Here is a 15,172-nt window from a genome sequence, read left to right as displayed (position 1 = left end):
ATGAATTCATCAAACTGCTCAGCTCTTTTTTGCATGTCCTTAATGATCTCATCTGTGGCAGCATAAATCTGGTTCGGCAAATATACTTCCAAATAATCAAACCATTCTGCTAGAGTCAGCTTTTCCAGGTCGGGCACATTAATGGCCTCAGGATCTTTGCTTCTATCATAGCACTTGACCTCGGACTCTTTAACAATCTCTTCAATATCTGATTCGTCCACTCTCCCATCATTCAGTATTACATCACTCTCTACTCCATTACAAACCCTTTCTTCAGCTTGAGAACCGCCATTCAGATTGCCATCAGCTTCCTCCGTACAATGCTGCTCTCCCACACATTGATCCCCTCCATCCTGATCAAGAACCATCCCCTCCAAATACTGTGCATTTCTCTTATCATCCATCCATTTTTCGCAAAGTTGGTGCCTTGAATTGACCACCTGTTCTGGCAATTCCTTCCCCAACACTTCATGATTCACTTTCTCTTCCAAAACATCTTGATCACCTCCCACACATTGATCACTTTCGCAAGGTTGGTGCCTTGAATTCACCACCTGGTCCGGCAATTCCTTCCCCAACACCTCATGATTCACTTTCTCTTCCAAAACAACATCTCGAGCAGCTTCCATTCTCGAATCATCCAACATTGCATCACTCTCTATGCCACCACATAGACCATTTTCCTGCTGAGTAGTCTCATCCATCGGTTCAGCAGAATTCTTCCCTTTCAAAGTCGGAGCACCTCCCTTTTGTTCAGAAATCCCCACCTTTATTTTATCATCCACCCAATTTTCACAAGGAACTTCCTTTTCTAATGCCTTTAAACTCTTAATACTATGTTTCTTTATCCTCCCATGTCCACGCCCACGACCACGGCCACGACCCCGACCCTGACCACAACCACGAACACCTCGTATGTTTTTACAATCATCCATATCAAAACCCTTGTCTTCCACAACTTCCTCCACCACAGAAGTGGGTGGTATTACAGCGACAGCATTCTTGGCACGCCTAGTCCTCCTGGGCAGCATAACTTGTTCTAAACCCAGAAATTCAACCTCTCCTCTCCTCCTACTGTTCTTCTTCCTCATAACCCCACACTCATCTTCATCCTCTTTCTTTGCATCAACCTTCAAATCCCCAATTTCCAACTTAAAACCCTTAATACTCCCCAAATCAATTGCAGCTTTTCTATTTCTAGTAATTCTACGATTATTGGTTTCCTCCCCAATTGGGACAATTTCAACCCTAATTGAGGTAAGCTCACCGATTGCAATCTCATCCCCATTACGAATTTCAAAAGGGGAAAGGGGTTTAAGTTGAGAGGAGTTCAAGATAGTACCATTTGAAGAATCGAGGTCTTTGATTTCCCAGATTCCAGATTCTTTGTTGAATTCGATGATGAGATGATTGGAGGAAATTCCGGGATCTTTGATGGTGAGATTGTTGCCTTTTACGACTCGCCCAATTCGAACTTTGGAGTTGAATGCTAGGGTTTCACCTTGTCGAGGACCATTTTGCATTAGCAGCTTCAGAGTTGATGATTTGGTGGACGCCATTGTTGGGAAACTGAAGATAGAGTTCAAATTAGAAGAAAGAGCTATTCAAGTACAACTGAAAAATGAAAATAATGGGAGTTGTTGGCGCTATAGAGGAATTTCAAAATTATACTCGCATATACGAAGTACATAACATTATACTCCCTCCGTGTTTTTTTAAGTGATACATATTGACCGGCACATAGTTTTTAGGCAATTTAATTGACTTAAATAAAATAAGAGGTAAGTGGGGTAGTGGAGTATTAAAAAATTGTTAAAGAAAGATAGTGGGGTTAATAGTTTATTGAAAAGTAATATATGTGAGAGGAAAGATATAATAAAAAAGTAGTAGTGAGTTTGGGTGGGGACCATGAGAAGAGAGAGATATAATATTTTAATGTATTGTTTTGCCAAAAAAGGAAATGTATCACTTAAAAAAACACGGCCGGAAATGGAAAATGTATCACTTAAAAACACACGGAGGGAGTAACGATATAAGGGCCTAATTGACTGAACTTAACTGAACTGAATATTTTATAAAAATTGAGCTGAACTGAATATAATTTGAAGAGAATAGACCCTTATAAGTTCAACTTATTTTGCATTTGTACATTCTCATTTTGCATTTGCACAATTTCAATGAATATTTTTTATCATGAATATTTTCGATTATATTATGTGGATAAATAAAAAGTGGATAAATAGAAATATTAAAATAAGGGAAATCTAGGGTATGTTCTGTTCACCTTATTTTCACTTATTTCAGGTGTAATAAGTTCAGATAAGTTCAGTTAAGTTCAGATAAGTTCAGATAAGTTCAGATAAGTTCAGATCAGGTCTAATAAGTTTTAATAAGGGTTAACCAAGTACAAATTACATCTGAAATAAGTTTTAATAAGGTCTAATAAGGGTTTGTTCACATTTACAAAATTGAGCTGAACTGAACTGAACTGAACTGATTGGAGCTGAACAGAACTGAACTGAACTGATTGGAACTGAACTGAACTGAGCTGAAATGAATATTTTATGTGAGAGGGAAATTAAGAGCTGAACTGAACTGAACTGATTAGAGCTGAACTGAACTGAACTGAAATTAAGTAATTTAAATGTGAACAGGCCCTAAGTTCAGATAAGTTCAGGTAAGTTCATATAAGTTCAGATCAGTGAAAATCAGGTGAATAGAACACACCCCTAATCTAGCAATTTTTGTGTGGGGCTTTCACACCGTACGGCCAGCTAACGTACGAGTAGCCCCTGACCAATTGAATAGCCTCTGGCTGGCTAAGTAATCCCAGACCGAGTAAGTAACCCCGACCATTCTTTCAAAAAAAATTTGGCTGGCCACACGAAAGTTTGTGAATCTAATAAGATACCACATATTAATATTTCTATATATATTTTTTTTAAGCTTATTAATATTTCTATAAATCATAATTGTAGTACCAATTATTTTATTTTGACGACATAAATAGTAAATGAGTAAAAAAAAAAATTAAAACTATTAATACTTACGAGTAATATTTTTAAGGCGAAAGCCAACAAACGCCCTGAGGGTGTTGGAGAAGATAGCTAAAAGTAAAAAGATTAAATTAAAATGAACATTAATTATACTGATCGGTGTGTGAATTTGTCATGCATTCCCAAATTAATAACAATTTAAATAATATTTTAACACTTTGTTGGGATCAAAGGAAATGGAAGAAAGAGAAAGAGAGGGGGACAAACTCTCTTGTTTGGGTAAATGATTGAGGAAGGAAGGGAAAGGAGAGGGATGGATGGATCCATTTTCCCTCTCTCTTTAATAAGCACAAGTTAAGAAATGCACGTGTGAATATTAGTAATCCATCAAGCTCGATTTTCTATTTTTTTTTTAAGATGGTAGTTTTTTTTTGTTTTTTAAGGATGGTAGTTTTTTTTTTTTAAAAAAAAAAAAAAAGACAAAAATAAGAAGTGTATTTTGGGAAAGTGAAATTTATCACCCAAAACCCCCCTTTCACTTTATATATAGGATAATCTCTCCAAAATTGGAAAGATTTGGAGGGAAAATGGAAATTACCTCCCCCTCCCTTTCTTTCCCCCTTCCCTTCCTTGTATTTCCCTCCCCTTCCTCTCTTTCCCCCTTCCCTTCCTTGTATTTCCCTCCCCTTCCTTTCTTTCCTTATTTGCTATCCAAACGAAGAGTAAATGCTTATCTAATGCTCTGGGGATGTTCGTTAGCAAGATCCTATTTTATTCATCAACTGATAAAAGTTATACTCTTTTCAATTTTAAATATTTGCTATGTTGAATCAATAATTGTAGATAATTCGTATAACTATAATTTATGGATGCATGACAGATTCAAAATCAGCTAACACAACAGGCTTCTTGTTTTTAATAAGATTGTCAATTATTTAGTCCACCAAAATCTTTTAAACTAGTACATGTCCAGTTTTGAAATTTCTGTGCATTGAGTAGCCTTAGTGCTTCGGTGCTCTGCATTAGAATGTACAAGAGAGATATAAGATTCTACCTGAGTTTCAATTGAAATGAATGTACACTTCATGGTTACTATTACATCAATGTTAATGTTATATACTTCATAACAAAGACAAAGAAAAGAGGGATTTACATTTCTTTTCTGGTAAGCTCGAAACTAACTATCCTGCATAGGAAAAAAAATACGACACAAGCTTCTATACGTGCATTTTAAGGGGTCTAAATGACCCCGTTTTCCCCCACAAACTTTTTTTTGGGGAGGGGGGTGGTGTTAAACCTATTCTTCCGTATTCAAAATCCTACAAAGCAGTGTGGATTCATCACAAGTCTACTTTAAGATCCCCTACTATTGAGAGAGTGGGACACATTCGAGCTCAAGGTCAAGGACTCCTCTTTCTACATTCTGCAGTTTGATAGACAATTGCTGCTTTATTTGCCCGTCTACAAGGGAGATAATGCTGTCGTTTAGAAGGGTGTTATCTTCGCTTGCAACCCATGTCCCAAGCTGGGTTGCTCCATTTTGTGATGACTTCTCCAAATCCCTAGCAGCAGAGACCAAGGGTTGGATGTCAATTTCAGCTTGGCCCATAAAATCGTCCGTGGTGAAGGTGTCCTTGTCATACACAAGCTGCAAATTTAAACTAGGGCCTAAGTTTTTGAAAGTAAAAGAACCAAGGAAAAAACACAAAGATAAAATAATTGACGTCGAAAAAAAAAAAGGTTCAACTATATGAGAGTGCAAAACTGGGAGAAAATTTATTCTGTAATGCAATATGCATTCAAACTCAAGAAAGAAATTGGAGCCTTGAAGGTGAAACTGCTTAAAGATAATATAACACAGAGTAAGATGCTATGCCTATGAGCAGACATGTTACAGTATCTGCGCTGTAAGTTTTCGTACTTTAAGTTTTGATCACTGTAGTTCCTCAACAAAAACTTACCAACTTTAAGGGTGGTAAACAGTCAGGAATTGACAGCATCAGCTTTTCATTCCAGACTGGATTCAGGTTGTTCTTTATAACACGAGTCTTCACTGACTGCAAGGAGAGTTTCATCAAAACCAAATCAATATAAAAGCAAGATCCAAAAATAAACCAGGAGAGTTCACAAAGTCACAAGGGGAAGATTCTTACTTGTTGTCCCAGACAGAGGATGACATATGGATCACTAGATACCATATCTCGGATAGCAAGGTTCGTGCCTCTGACCACATTTACTTTAATCAGTCCAACAAATTCAGTCATACCTGGCTGCAATAGGAAAAGTCAAATACATGTACATAAGACTGCACTTTAGGACCCAATCAGTAAAATTAAAACATGGGTCATGACATGAAATGTAATGATAGACGAAAGTACAAGTTCGGCTACAGAGGACTAAAAACCCAAAGATTCTAACAAATTAAAGGGTTGAAAGTATAAGAGTTGTTGTTTTTAAGATGAAAAACATTCATGAAAAAATGCTGAAAGTAGATTTATGAATTAAAAAGGAAAAAAAAAAGAAAGAAAATTGTACTCCATATATTGCATTACATATAAAGACTTACCATCAAATCACAGTTCTTAGAACTTTTGTGCTCGTCTTTTCTTTTCGAGCTATGGCGGCTACCACGAAACGCATGCCCAATTCCTGCAATGCGAAGGCTGCTTACTTGTTTCTCTATGTGTTTCTTATCGAGTGATAACATTAGATTCTTGCTTGATGAAGTTCGATAGGCTGACGGACTTCTATAGGTTGATGAACATGTAGGACGTGGATATGGACACATCAGGTACTCATCTGAATTTATAAACTGTTGTAACTCGTACTTCCTCCTAAACAAGCCCAAAAATATATAGTTAAAAAAAAACAAATAAATAAAATAAAATTTCGCGTGCCAAATTTCTGCATTTGTAGAAAAAGCATTATGAGGCATATGACTGTACAATACCTGATAAAATCAGAGCGCTCCTCTATAGCAGAATCTGGTTTTGGTTTCAATATGTTTCCAGGAATGCAGGCTTCATACTTTTTGTTGGCTACTATATTTCCTCCCATTTCTTCTAGAGCATCTACTTGGTCCTCTGTCCAATCATCAAGCTTCACGGATAAAACCTGTAATACAGACATATCCTTCATCACAATCCCCTCTCCAATAGTTATTACAATAGGAACTCATGTATGAGCCAAGTCAGATATTGTGCAGTAATAAGTTTCCCCAATAATAGCAAGATGTGACTTCTCGAGGCATAAGCTAGTTTGCCTCTTTTATTTTCATAGTTATTCAGATTAATAATTTGTCTATCAAAGCAATGAATTAGTCAAGAATTTACATGTTCCCTGAAAAATCCCCATCAAATTCACCTCCATTAGCTAACATTTACTCTTTTTCTGTTCAATTTTGTTGGCTCTAATCACTATTCAGAAATGTGGATACATATAGCTCTAATCACTAAGCACAATCCTCTTGACTGAAAATTTTTACCTTCAAAAGCATATCACTGAATATTTTCACAATTTTATATATAAAAAAAAAAAGGCAAAAGGAAAAGGCACAAATTAGTAAAGCACGCTCCTAGTTGTGACATACAGTTCTCATCAACTTCACAAATATTATGTAGGTTCAATTTCCTCCCTATCAAGAAAATTGTATAAAGTCCAGCTCTAGAAAATAACCGCATTATTGGGTAATCCATATGTATATCCAATTATGTAACTATGTTATATGAAGTATATAAAAATTTTGTACCATACCTGTGTTATATGTACTCCAAGGCTTCTGTGAATACCAGAGCACTTGATACAGATGAATACACCGACACCCATAGACCTGAAAATCACAGCACAACACAAATCATTTCATATACCTGTTGCTTTCTAATTTTTACATGTGCTTTTACTTCATGTCTTCATCTTCAATCTTATTCAACTTTCATGACATAATTAACTTTTTCCATACATTTGATGTTTCTCATCCTATATGTCTTTTGATATATTAATTCTTCATTCTTTATTACAGGTCCTACTCTTTGAAAGATCCAAATTCATAATTTTTATCAAAGTATACATGAATTGTCTATAAGTTTTATATCAATAACCAAAGTTTTTATTTTAACATGTAAATAAAACATTACCTAATATCTAACAATGGGACAAGATGTTCATTTAAAGTACTTACACCCATTTTGGTTCTGGGGTGCCACAATCTGCACATTCTCTATTTCCACTGTGAGATAGCAGTAGCTCTAACTTCTTTTGAGGGCCAGAAGCTGCAAAATAATGTAAGATTTATACATGACAATAACATGCAAAATAAATGATGTGTTCTTTCTTAATGGAAATATTAGGGGAAATTGTCTATGATCAGTATCTTTTCACTGAGCCATTACAATGATGCAAGTTCCAATTTAGAAAACAGAATCTAGAATATCCAGCTAGTAGATTCTCATTAAATATTTCCTATCTAATGACTAATGCATAGACAAATGTTTGTTATATTATAAACTACTACAGTATATGATTGTATACCTTAGGTTTCTTCTGGGACACTATAGTGCTTTATCAGCATTTAGTGCACTTATTTTGACTTTTTAGCACATCCAATAATCCTAAGACGTTTCAAAAGTGCATGATTTATTTCTTTAAATCTAGCAAGAAATATACTACTATGAAACAAACTAGATGATTCATTGAAAGAGGATCTCTAAGTTAAAGGGTGTTGTGAGCCAAGATATGTGCAATAATCAAATAGATCCCAGCCAGAAATCTCAGCAAAATTAGCTGGAATTTTACGGTGAATGATCATACTCAAGATGCAAATGGCATAAACAAACATGCCAAGCACCTTTATATGTTGAAGGAAGACATTTATAATCTTTCCATGATAATTACTTCAAGAACTAGCAAATGAGAATTAAATGCAAACAATAACAGTATACTGTTTCAACATGGTGAACCAATTTAAGAAATTAACGTAGTAGCATCATATAGAGAAATTGATTGTCAGCATAAATTTTAAAGTACCATGCTTTTCTCTTTTTGATTTGTTGCTTTTACAATGTTTATCTGTCGGTGCTTTTCCAGAGTGTTGATTTTCGGAAAATTGCTTGTCTGCCTGCTCATTTGCTGATTGTAGTCTTTCTGTCTGTTCTTGATCTGATTGTAGTCTTTCTGTCTGTTCGTGTTCTGATTGTAGAATTTCTACCTGTTCTTGATTTGATTTCCGTCTTTCTTTCTTTTTTGGTTTTGACTGTTTTCTATCTGTTTGCAGTTGTTCTAATTGCATTTCTTCTGCCTGTTCTTGTTCTAATTGTAGTCTTTCTGCCTGTTCTTGTTCTGCCTGTAGTCTTTCTGCCTGTAAAAGTTCGTAAAGAGAGGTACCTGTATGCATCATTAGATTAAGCCTTTGAGTTACAGCTAAAGAACATTATTTAGACCACACAAAAAAAAAAAAAAAAAAAAAAATCCTAAGACTCCATCAAACAATAAATGGAACTAAACTCCAATTAACATCTCATGCAGTCAAGCCAGTGCTGCGGATCAATCTTCTTACTTCTACAAAGCTATAGATAAGCTGAAGTCAGAGGTTTTTATACTGCAATTTGTACCAGAATATAAAGGTGGTTTACCCCCAAAGAATTACGGCGAAAGGGTATCCAAGACTGGATTCAAATATATATGCTAATGACTGATAACTGCTGTTATCAAAGAGTTGGCAATTTAATTTTGCTAACAAATCACAACAAGCCAAACATGTACAATATCAAGAACATGATTCTGAACCTTTGTTCCAAAGTATTGTTACCTCCATTGTACTAAGATACATAATTAAGCAAATTATCCTTCATTGTTTATCCTATCTAACAAACATAACTACTAAATTGTTTGAAATTCTTCAGAATCTGAATTTCACTTAACTTTGGTATTATACAAAAGTTTTGCCACCAAAATGTAATATTTCAGCACCTTAATGCTAAAATAACATAGATAACATGAATAAATGTAACCATAATTCTAAAAATTGTGCGCAAATTCTTATGAAAGACGGTATTATAGCTGATAGATAATAAAAAGGACAATATAAATTTGATATGCCATAAAATACAATGTTAGAAATTGGAAATACAACCCAAAAAAAAAAAAAAAAAAAAAAAAAATTTAACAAGAAATTACCTCGAACATGAGTTTTTGTATCTACATTTTCTTCTTGTGTGTTCATCTCTAGCCTGACTTGACCACAAAACGAAATCATGAAAATTTGTTTGACCATTAAAGAACCGCCATTTTTAAGGCTCCTTAATCTGCATTAAAAATAAATATAAATAATAAATAAAATAAATAAAAACCATTCCAAAAAAAATACCCAGAATCAAATTATCAAAAAGCAACAAATATTGCAATTACCCACATAATAAAAACCAAAGAAAATTACACTTACAATATGAATTCGTAAAATAAATGCAATTTTTTCAGAAAAATCAAGAATTTTGTATGGAATTGTTGCAATGTAAAGAAGATTAAGAGAATGCATGGAGAAAGGAAAAAAAAATTGTAGCAAAGATATGGGAATCTAGGTAGATGAATTGGGTAATCTGTTGTTAGGCTTTTTTGCTGGATTTTTTTAATTAGGAATTTTTATGAACAATAATTTGATTTTTAATTGTTGGTGGAATATTTCTTTATGAGTATTTAATTTTCAACTAACAGGGGAAAACCATTAACCACCACTATAAGGCAAAGGAATTTTGCTGGAATTTGAGGTTACGTTTTTAGGCATTTTTAAAAATCGATTAATAAAAAGTTAATTAAAGTGAGGACTTGAAGAGAAATTTTATTTATTTTATTTTTATTGATGATTTTAATTGGATGATTTTGTTTGTTCTGCTTTTGGATAATTGTACTATATTTGTTGCATAGCCTCTCGTCCTCTCCCTCATGGCGCGTGTCTAACTTGTGCCGATTGCCGAATATTTGTTTTATACCTCTGTTTTTGTTAGTTAACATGTTTTGACTTTAGCATTACTCGTATTTTAGTTTTGTTCTTTATACATATGAAAAATATAGTCAAGTAAGATCTTGTTAGATTTATCACGATATATATTCTTTGATTATCAACTTTTTCATAATTTTTGCTTATCATCTTATCGGTAATCAATCATATTAATGAATAAATTCGTGCATTTGCAGACGTGACTAAATAAACGTGTTTACTAAAACGAAATGGAAAAAATAGTTTACACTAAGAAAAATATTGGCTAGGTAATAATTTAAGGTCTTTGCATGTAAAAAAAATGGATTAGAAAAAAAATCACTAGGTTTTATTGTACTCATCTCACTTTAATTTTCCACTGATTTCAGGAAAAATACTCAGATTTTATTTAATTAAAAGTCGCGTTTTATTCTTTCTGTATTTATTTAAGTGCATTACTAACTTATGCATAGAGTTTTTATGCAAGTGAAATTAAGTAGATTTGTTAATGGGTAGGCGTGTGAAATTGGAAAACTAAGTAGACATAATTAATGATATGCTAGTTTTGTAACTTTGAAAACTGATTTTTCATTATTCATTATTGTAGTTCCATACATGATCGTTCTATTATCAAAAGAAAAAAAATAATTCAATGATCGTATAGATACAGTACAAGATACTTAGTAGGTAAATGTGTTGAAACAAGGAAATTGTATAAGTAGATTAGTTGGTGAGCTATTTGCTTTCCAATCAAATACAAGGTTGAGTTAAAAGACACATTCTGAATTAAATGTTTTTGTATGCTAGAGGCAACTCATGTCATCATATTTGCAAATTCAAACTTACAACCAAACAAAATTAGGAAAATTCATAAAGAGAAGTTATCTTTTTCATATCTCCCCCCCCCCCCCCCCCTTTTTCATAAATGAAAATCAAATACTACCTAAATGAACCAAATAAACACTAGAGTGCTAGCTTAATGGATTTCGAGAAGGACTTTTTCATGTACAAAAGAAAAATAAATACACTTTAAATACTTTTTTTTAAGAGAAAAAAGTTACAACTTACAAAAAGGACTTAAGCTGTCCAATAGGAGCAAGAGACCAAACTAGCCACCTTCTAAGAAGGGTTCTAGGATAATATTAACGAAAATTTAATTAAAAAAAAAAAAAACTTTGCTTATTAAATTCATCGAGTATGTTACTTAGCTTATTAAATCTACAACAATTTGTAAAATGTAAGCTACTCATTTGTTCTGCACTCCCATGATTAGCTAGCAATTACGCATTTAACCCTTATTGCTAGCAATGCTTTATTTTCCAACATTATTGGGATTATATTTCTCAAAATTGTATATAGGCGCGTGAGGTATCCTCATGGTTGTGATGCAATCTAGGCGATAATCTAGAAAAGTGGTGTGTTTGCAAGTCAATGAATAAAAACTTTGGTACCCACAAAAATGATTAAAACATTTTTTAAATGACATTAATAATAATAAAAGAAAAGTGCTACTTAAGCAATAAAAACCAAGACGAATTATTTGATAGTCTAATGCAAGAGGAGAGGCATTAGTGTTGGTTTGCCACTCCTCTGCCACTAGCCTTACTGTCAACTTATCAAGTCACGTCCACGCCAACCGTCCAAAATTTCAAGATCACACAAAGTACGACTCAGCTTCCTTTAGTTTCAATAGTTAGGTATATATGCACAATTGCACAAAGAAGGTCTAGGGTGGAAATGAATGTGAGCTTTTATGCTACTCGTATTTATTATAGTCGACGAGTGATAGGGTATTAAAGGAAATATTGACCTTCAATCATCACTTTGAGTTTTTAGATGAGTTGATCTTAACATAATATCAAGATTATGTATAACTATTTAGTCTACATTCTTATCAGCTCATGAATTTGGAAAAGAGGCAAAATGATCAATTAAAGAATACGAAAATCAACTTCACTTAAACAAAATATGGAAAAGAGTTAAGAAAATAGAGATGCATGGCTAGAAATACCAAAAGAATATTCAACGAGAACCCCAACTCATTGATCAAGGGTTTGATAAAATCAATTAAGGAGTCAACCGAATTAATTAAAGACCTTATATAATTAATCAAGACTACCGCGTGCATTATCAATTAAGCAAAACTATTTCATTAAACAAATGACTTGATTAGCGAATCATATCTGTGCAATGGTCCAAACTGAGTATTAATTAACAATATGGACTCAATTGCCCTTTTGAGCTCGTCAACTTTTTTTCTCAGGTCGGACTCTTTGATAATGCGTGATGAATACTTGGGTAGCAAGAACAATCTTGTTCCTTGGTTTGAGGAGCTATCAATTATAAGTTAATGTTTCCTAATTGATGATGATGTCAATCAACATTGTCAGTATATATTGGGGGTGTTTGGAAACCAGCTTTTCAGCTGGCTTTTGGCTTCTTCAAGTTGGTCAAACAGCCAAAAAACATGTTTGGTTAGTGGCTTTTTTAACTAGCTGAAAAGCTGGCTTTTAAGCCAAAAGCCAAAAGCTAGTTGGAGCAGCTTTTGGCTTATGGCTTTTGGCTTGTTGACATAATTAACTTTTGATTAATAATAATTAAAAATTAATAATTAATAATTAATAATTAATAATTGATAATTGATAATTGATAATTAATAATTAATAATTAATAATTAATAATTAATAATTAATAATAGTAATTAATAATAGTAATTAGTAATTAGTAATTAATAATTAGTAATTAGTAATTAATAATTAATAAATAATAATTAGTAATTAATAATTAATAATTAATATTTTTTGAAACATAAATTATTAATATTTAATAATTAGTTTTTAATAATTACTATTTAATAATTAATAATTAATTATTATCATTAAATAATTAGTTTTTAATAATTAGTATTAAAATGGAGTAATATACAATTATTAGTAATTTCTAACCAATAATTAATTAATTTAAATTATAATTAATTATTATTAAATTATTGTAACCTTATTGTAAATACTTAATTAATAATTAGTTTACAATTATAATTACCAATAATTTATTATTTTAATTAATATTAAAGTACTATATTAGTTCATTAGTGTTAATATAGTTTAACAACAGCTAGCACCCAACAGCCAATTTACCAAACACTACAACTCTAGTCAAACAGCCAACTAAAAAGCCAATCTAAACAGCCAGTCAAACCAGCCAACTAAAACAGCCGACAGCCAACAACCAACAGCCAACAGCCAATTTACCAAACACTACAACTCTAGTCAAACAGTCAACTAAAAAGCCAATCTAAACAGCCAGTCAAACCAGCCAACTAAAACAGCCGACAGCCAACAACCAACAGCCAATTGCCAAACAGGGCCATTACCTAAACAATAAAGATTATTCTTCAAAAGATATTATTCTTCATTATTTGCCCATGTATACTCATATTTGTCTCTCTTACTTTGTGCTTTATTCTAGTAAATTCGAAGACTTTTTTATGAGATTTGGCCAGAACTGTAACACCCTAGAAATTCCTTTCCTTTAAATACACACTTTAATTACTCTTTTAAAAATACGATTTAGGAATATCTAAGACATTACCGCCACCGTGAAAACGGCTAAGGCAATTATCAAAGACACACAGCGGAAGACTTAACTCAAAACCATTCAAAACGAGTCAACTTAAAAGTCAACCAAACGAAAGTAAAGATTAAAACCAAAGTCAAACGAAGTCAAATAAAATCAACCTACAACTTGGAACCATTGAAGGCACTTATCAAAACCAATTAAATTACGAAAACTTTTGCGTTAGTCTCATAAGCATAACATAATATAATATAATATTTGAATGCAATAAACCACATCACAACTAATAGAAACTAGCATGATTCGCTCTTCACTCATGCCCCATCATGAATATGCCTCAATACCTGAAAAGAGTATCTCTACTTGCCCCCACTACTCTCCATTAAAATGGATCATCGTAGGGCCAAGATAAAGACATAGCCAGCCACAAACAATACACACAATCAGCAAAGCTGAGTACATAAGCGTAATTAAACACACTAACATGCATTCTCTATCATCACACAGACTTACCTCTTTGCACCTGTTTACAAGCACACACATGCACAACAAACAACAAGACTCTTTGACTGGACACTAAATAATTCATTTAGCGTTGATTACGCATTCGAACGGGTTTCCAACTAAGCCAAACCTACCTCAATAAAATGAGGCCCACTGACACGGGAGCTAACCGTGCCAGCATCACCTATGCCACACACATTGGTGGCGGAATTCCAGCGCATAATAATAATAATAATAAAAGGGAATATATAGCGTCCTATACTCCATTAGAAGTTATGGTTAAATATAAAACCCCATAACTTCCCCCATATGTTCATACTCAAGGTATATACGTTCCAAGAGTTTTTGTTTCAGGGTTTTTTGTGATTCCCTCGGATACTGGTCGCGCTCTTTTGACAAAGACTCGGACACCTGCAAAATAACGAATATTCCGGTGATCGGAATATTCGCCTCCGACGCTCAAGTTAGTGAACGGAAACGGAAAAGGCTAGAGAGAGAAAGTAGAGAGAAGTTGGAGCGTTTTTAAAGCTCTTGTATTAATGTCACATCAAATTCCCCCCTCCCATCATAAATGATTGGGGTATTTATAGGGGTGGGAGCATGTGCCCCCTTAGGGTTTATGCCCTAAAATCTCGGGACATGATTGGCTGCGCAATCAGAGGTCGCCACGTGTCGTGGGGGCGCCGTTTTACGGCTTTCAAGGCTTTCTCGGGATTTGGGCCTGAGGTCATCAGAGCCCTTTTCTCTTTCTGATTGTAGCTTTAGGGTATTTAGACATAGCTGACAGGTGTCACCATAACAGGGAGACACGTGTCTCACTCTCATAGGGCCACGTGTCACCTGTTTATTGGGCCACATGTCACTATGAGATTGGGCCACGTACCTGGGGTATTTTTACCCTAAACATTTGCCCCTCAGAGGGGGTGGCTCGTACACTTACTGGCCGCCTCCTCTGATCTTGCATTGTGGACGTCCTGGTACTCTAGGTTGGATTTGCTTCCCATCTGCCCTGGACGTCCACATACTTTTGATTCAAGGCTCTTTTCGCTACATTGACGTCCATATATCTTGCCTTGGACGTCCTCGTAGCCTGGAATGAGCTTGGCTTTTTGCTTATTTAGACGTCCAT

At 34.0% G+C, this 15,172-nt stretch overlaps 1 protein-coding gene across 1 annotated transcript; it reads right to left on the bottom strand.

Annotated features, from left to right (window-relative positions):
- Positions 1-4,056: 4,056 nt before the first annotated feature.
- On the bottom strand, positions 4,057-9,799 carry LOC145595530 (putative ADP-ribosylation factor GTPase-activating protein AGD11). Its single transcript, XM_081651947.1, has 10 exons — positions 9,433-9,799; positions 9,168-9,295; positions 8,019-8,375; positions 7,174-7,264; positions 6,750-6,825; positions 5,947-6,110; positions 5,563-5,830; positions 5,150-5,266; positions 4,958-5,053; positions 4,057-4,644 (listed from the first exon to the last, which is right to left on the bottom strand). The coding sequence occupies exons 2-10, from the start codon at positions 9,262-9,264 to the stop codon at positions 4,363-4,365; spliced, it is 1,548 nt and encodes a 515-aa protein (XP_081508073.1). The 5' UTR covers positions 9,265-9,295; positions 9,433-9,799; the 3' UTR covers positions 4,057-4,362.
- Between the last annotated feature and the right edge of the window lie 5,373 nt (positions 9,800-15,172).

This window comes from Chenopodium album, chromosome 19, assembly GCF_948465745.1.
Source record: "Chenopodium album chromosome 19, dcCheAlbu1.1, whole genome shotgun sequence".
NCBI lineage: Eukaryota > Viridiplantae > Streptophyta > Magnoliopsida > Caryophyllales > Amaranthaceae > Chenopodium > Chenopodium album.
Note: the sequence above shows the minus strand (reverse complement) of the source record. Positions and strands in the feature narration are given on the sequence as shown.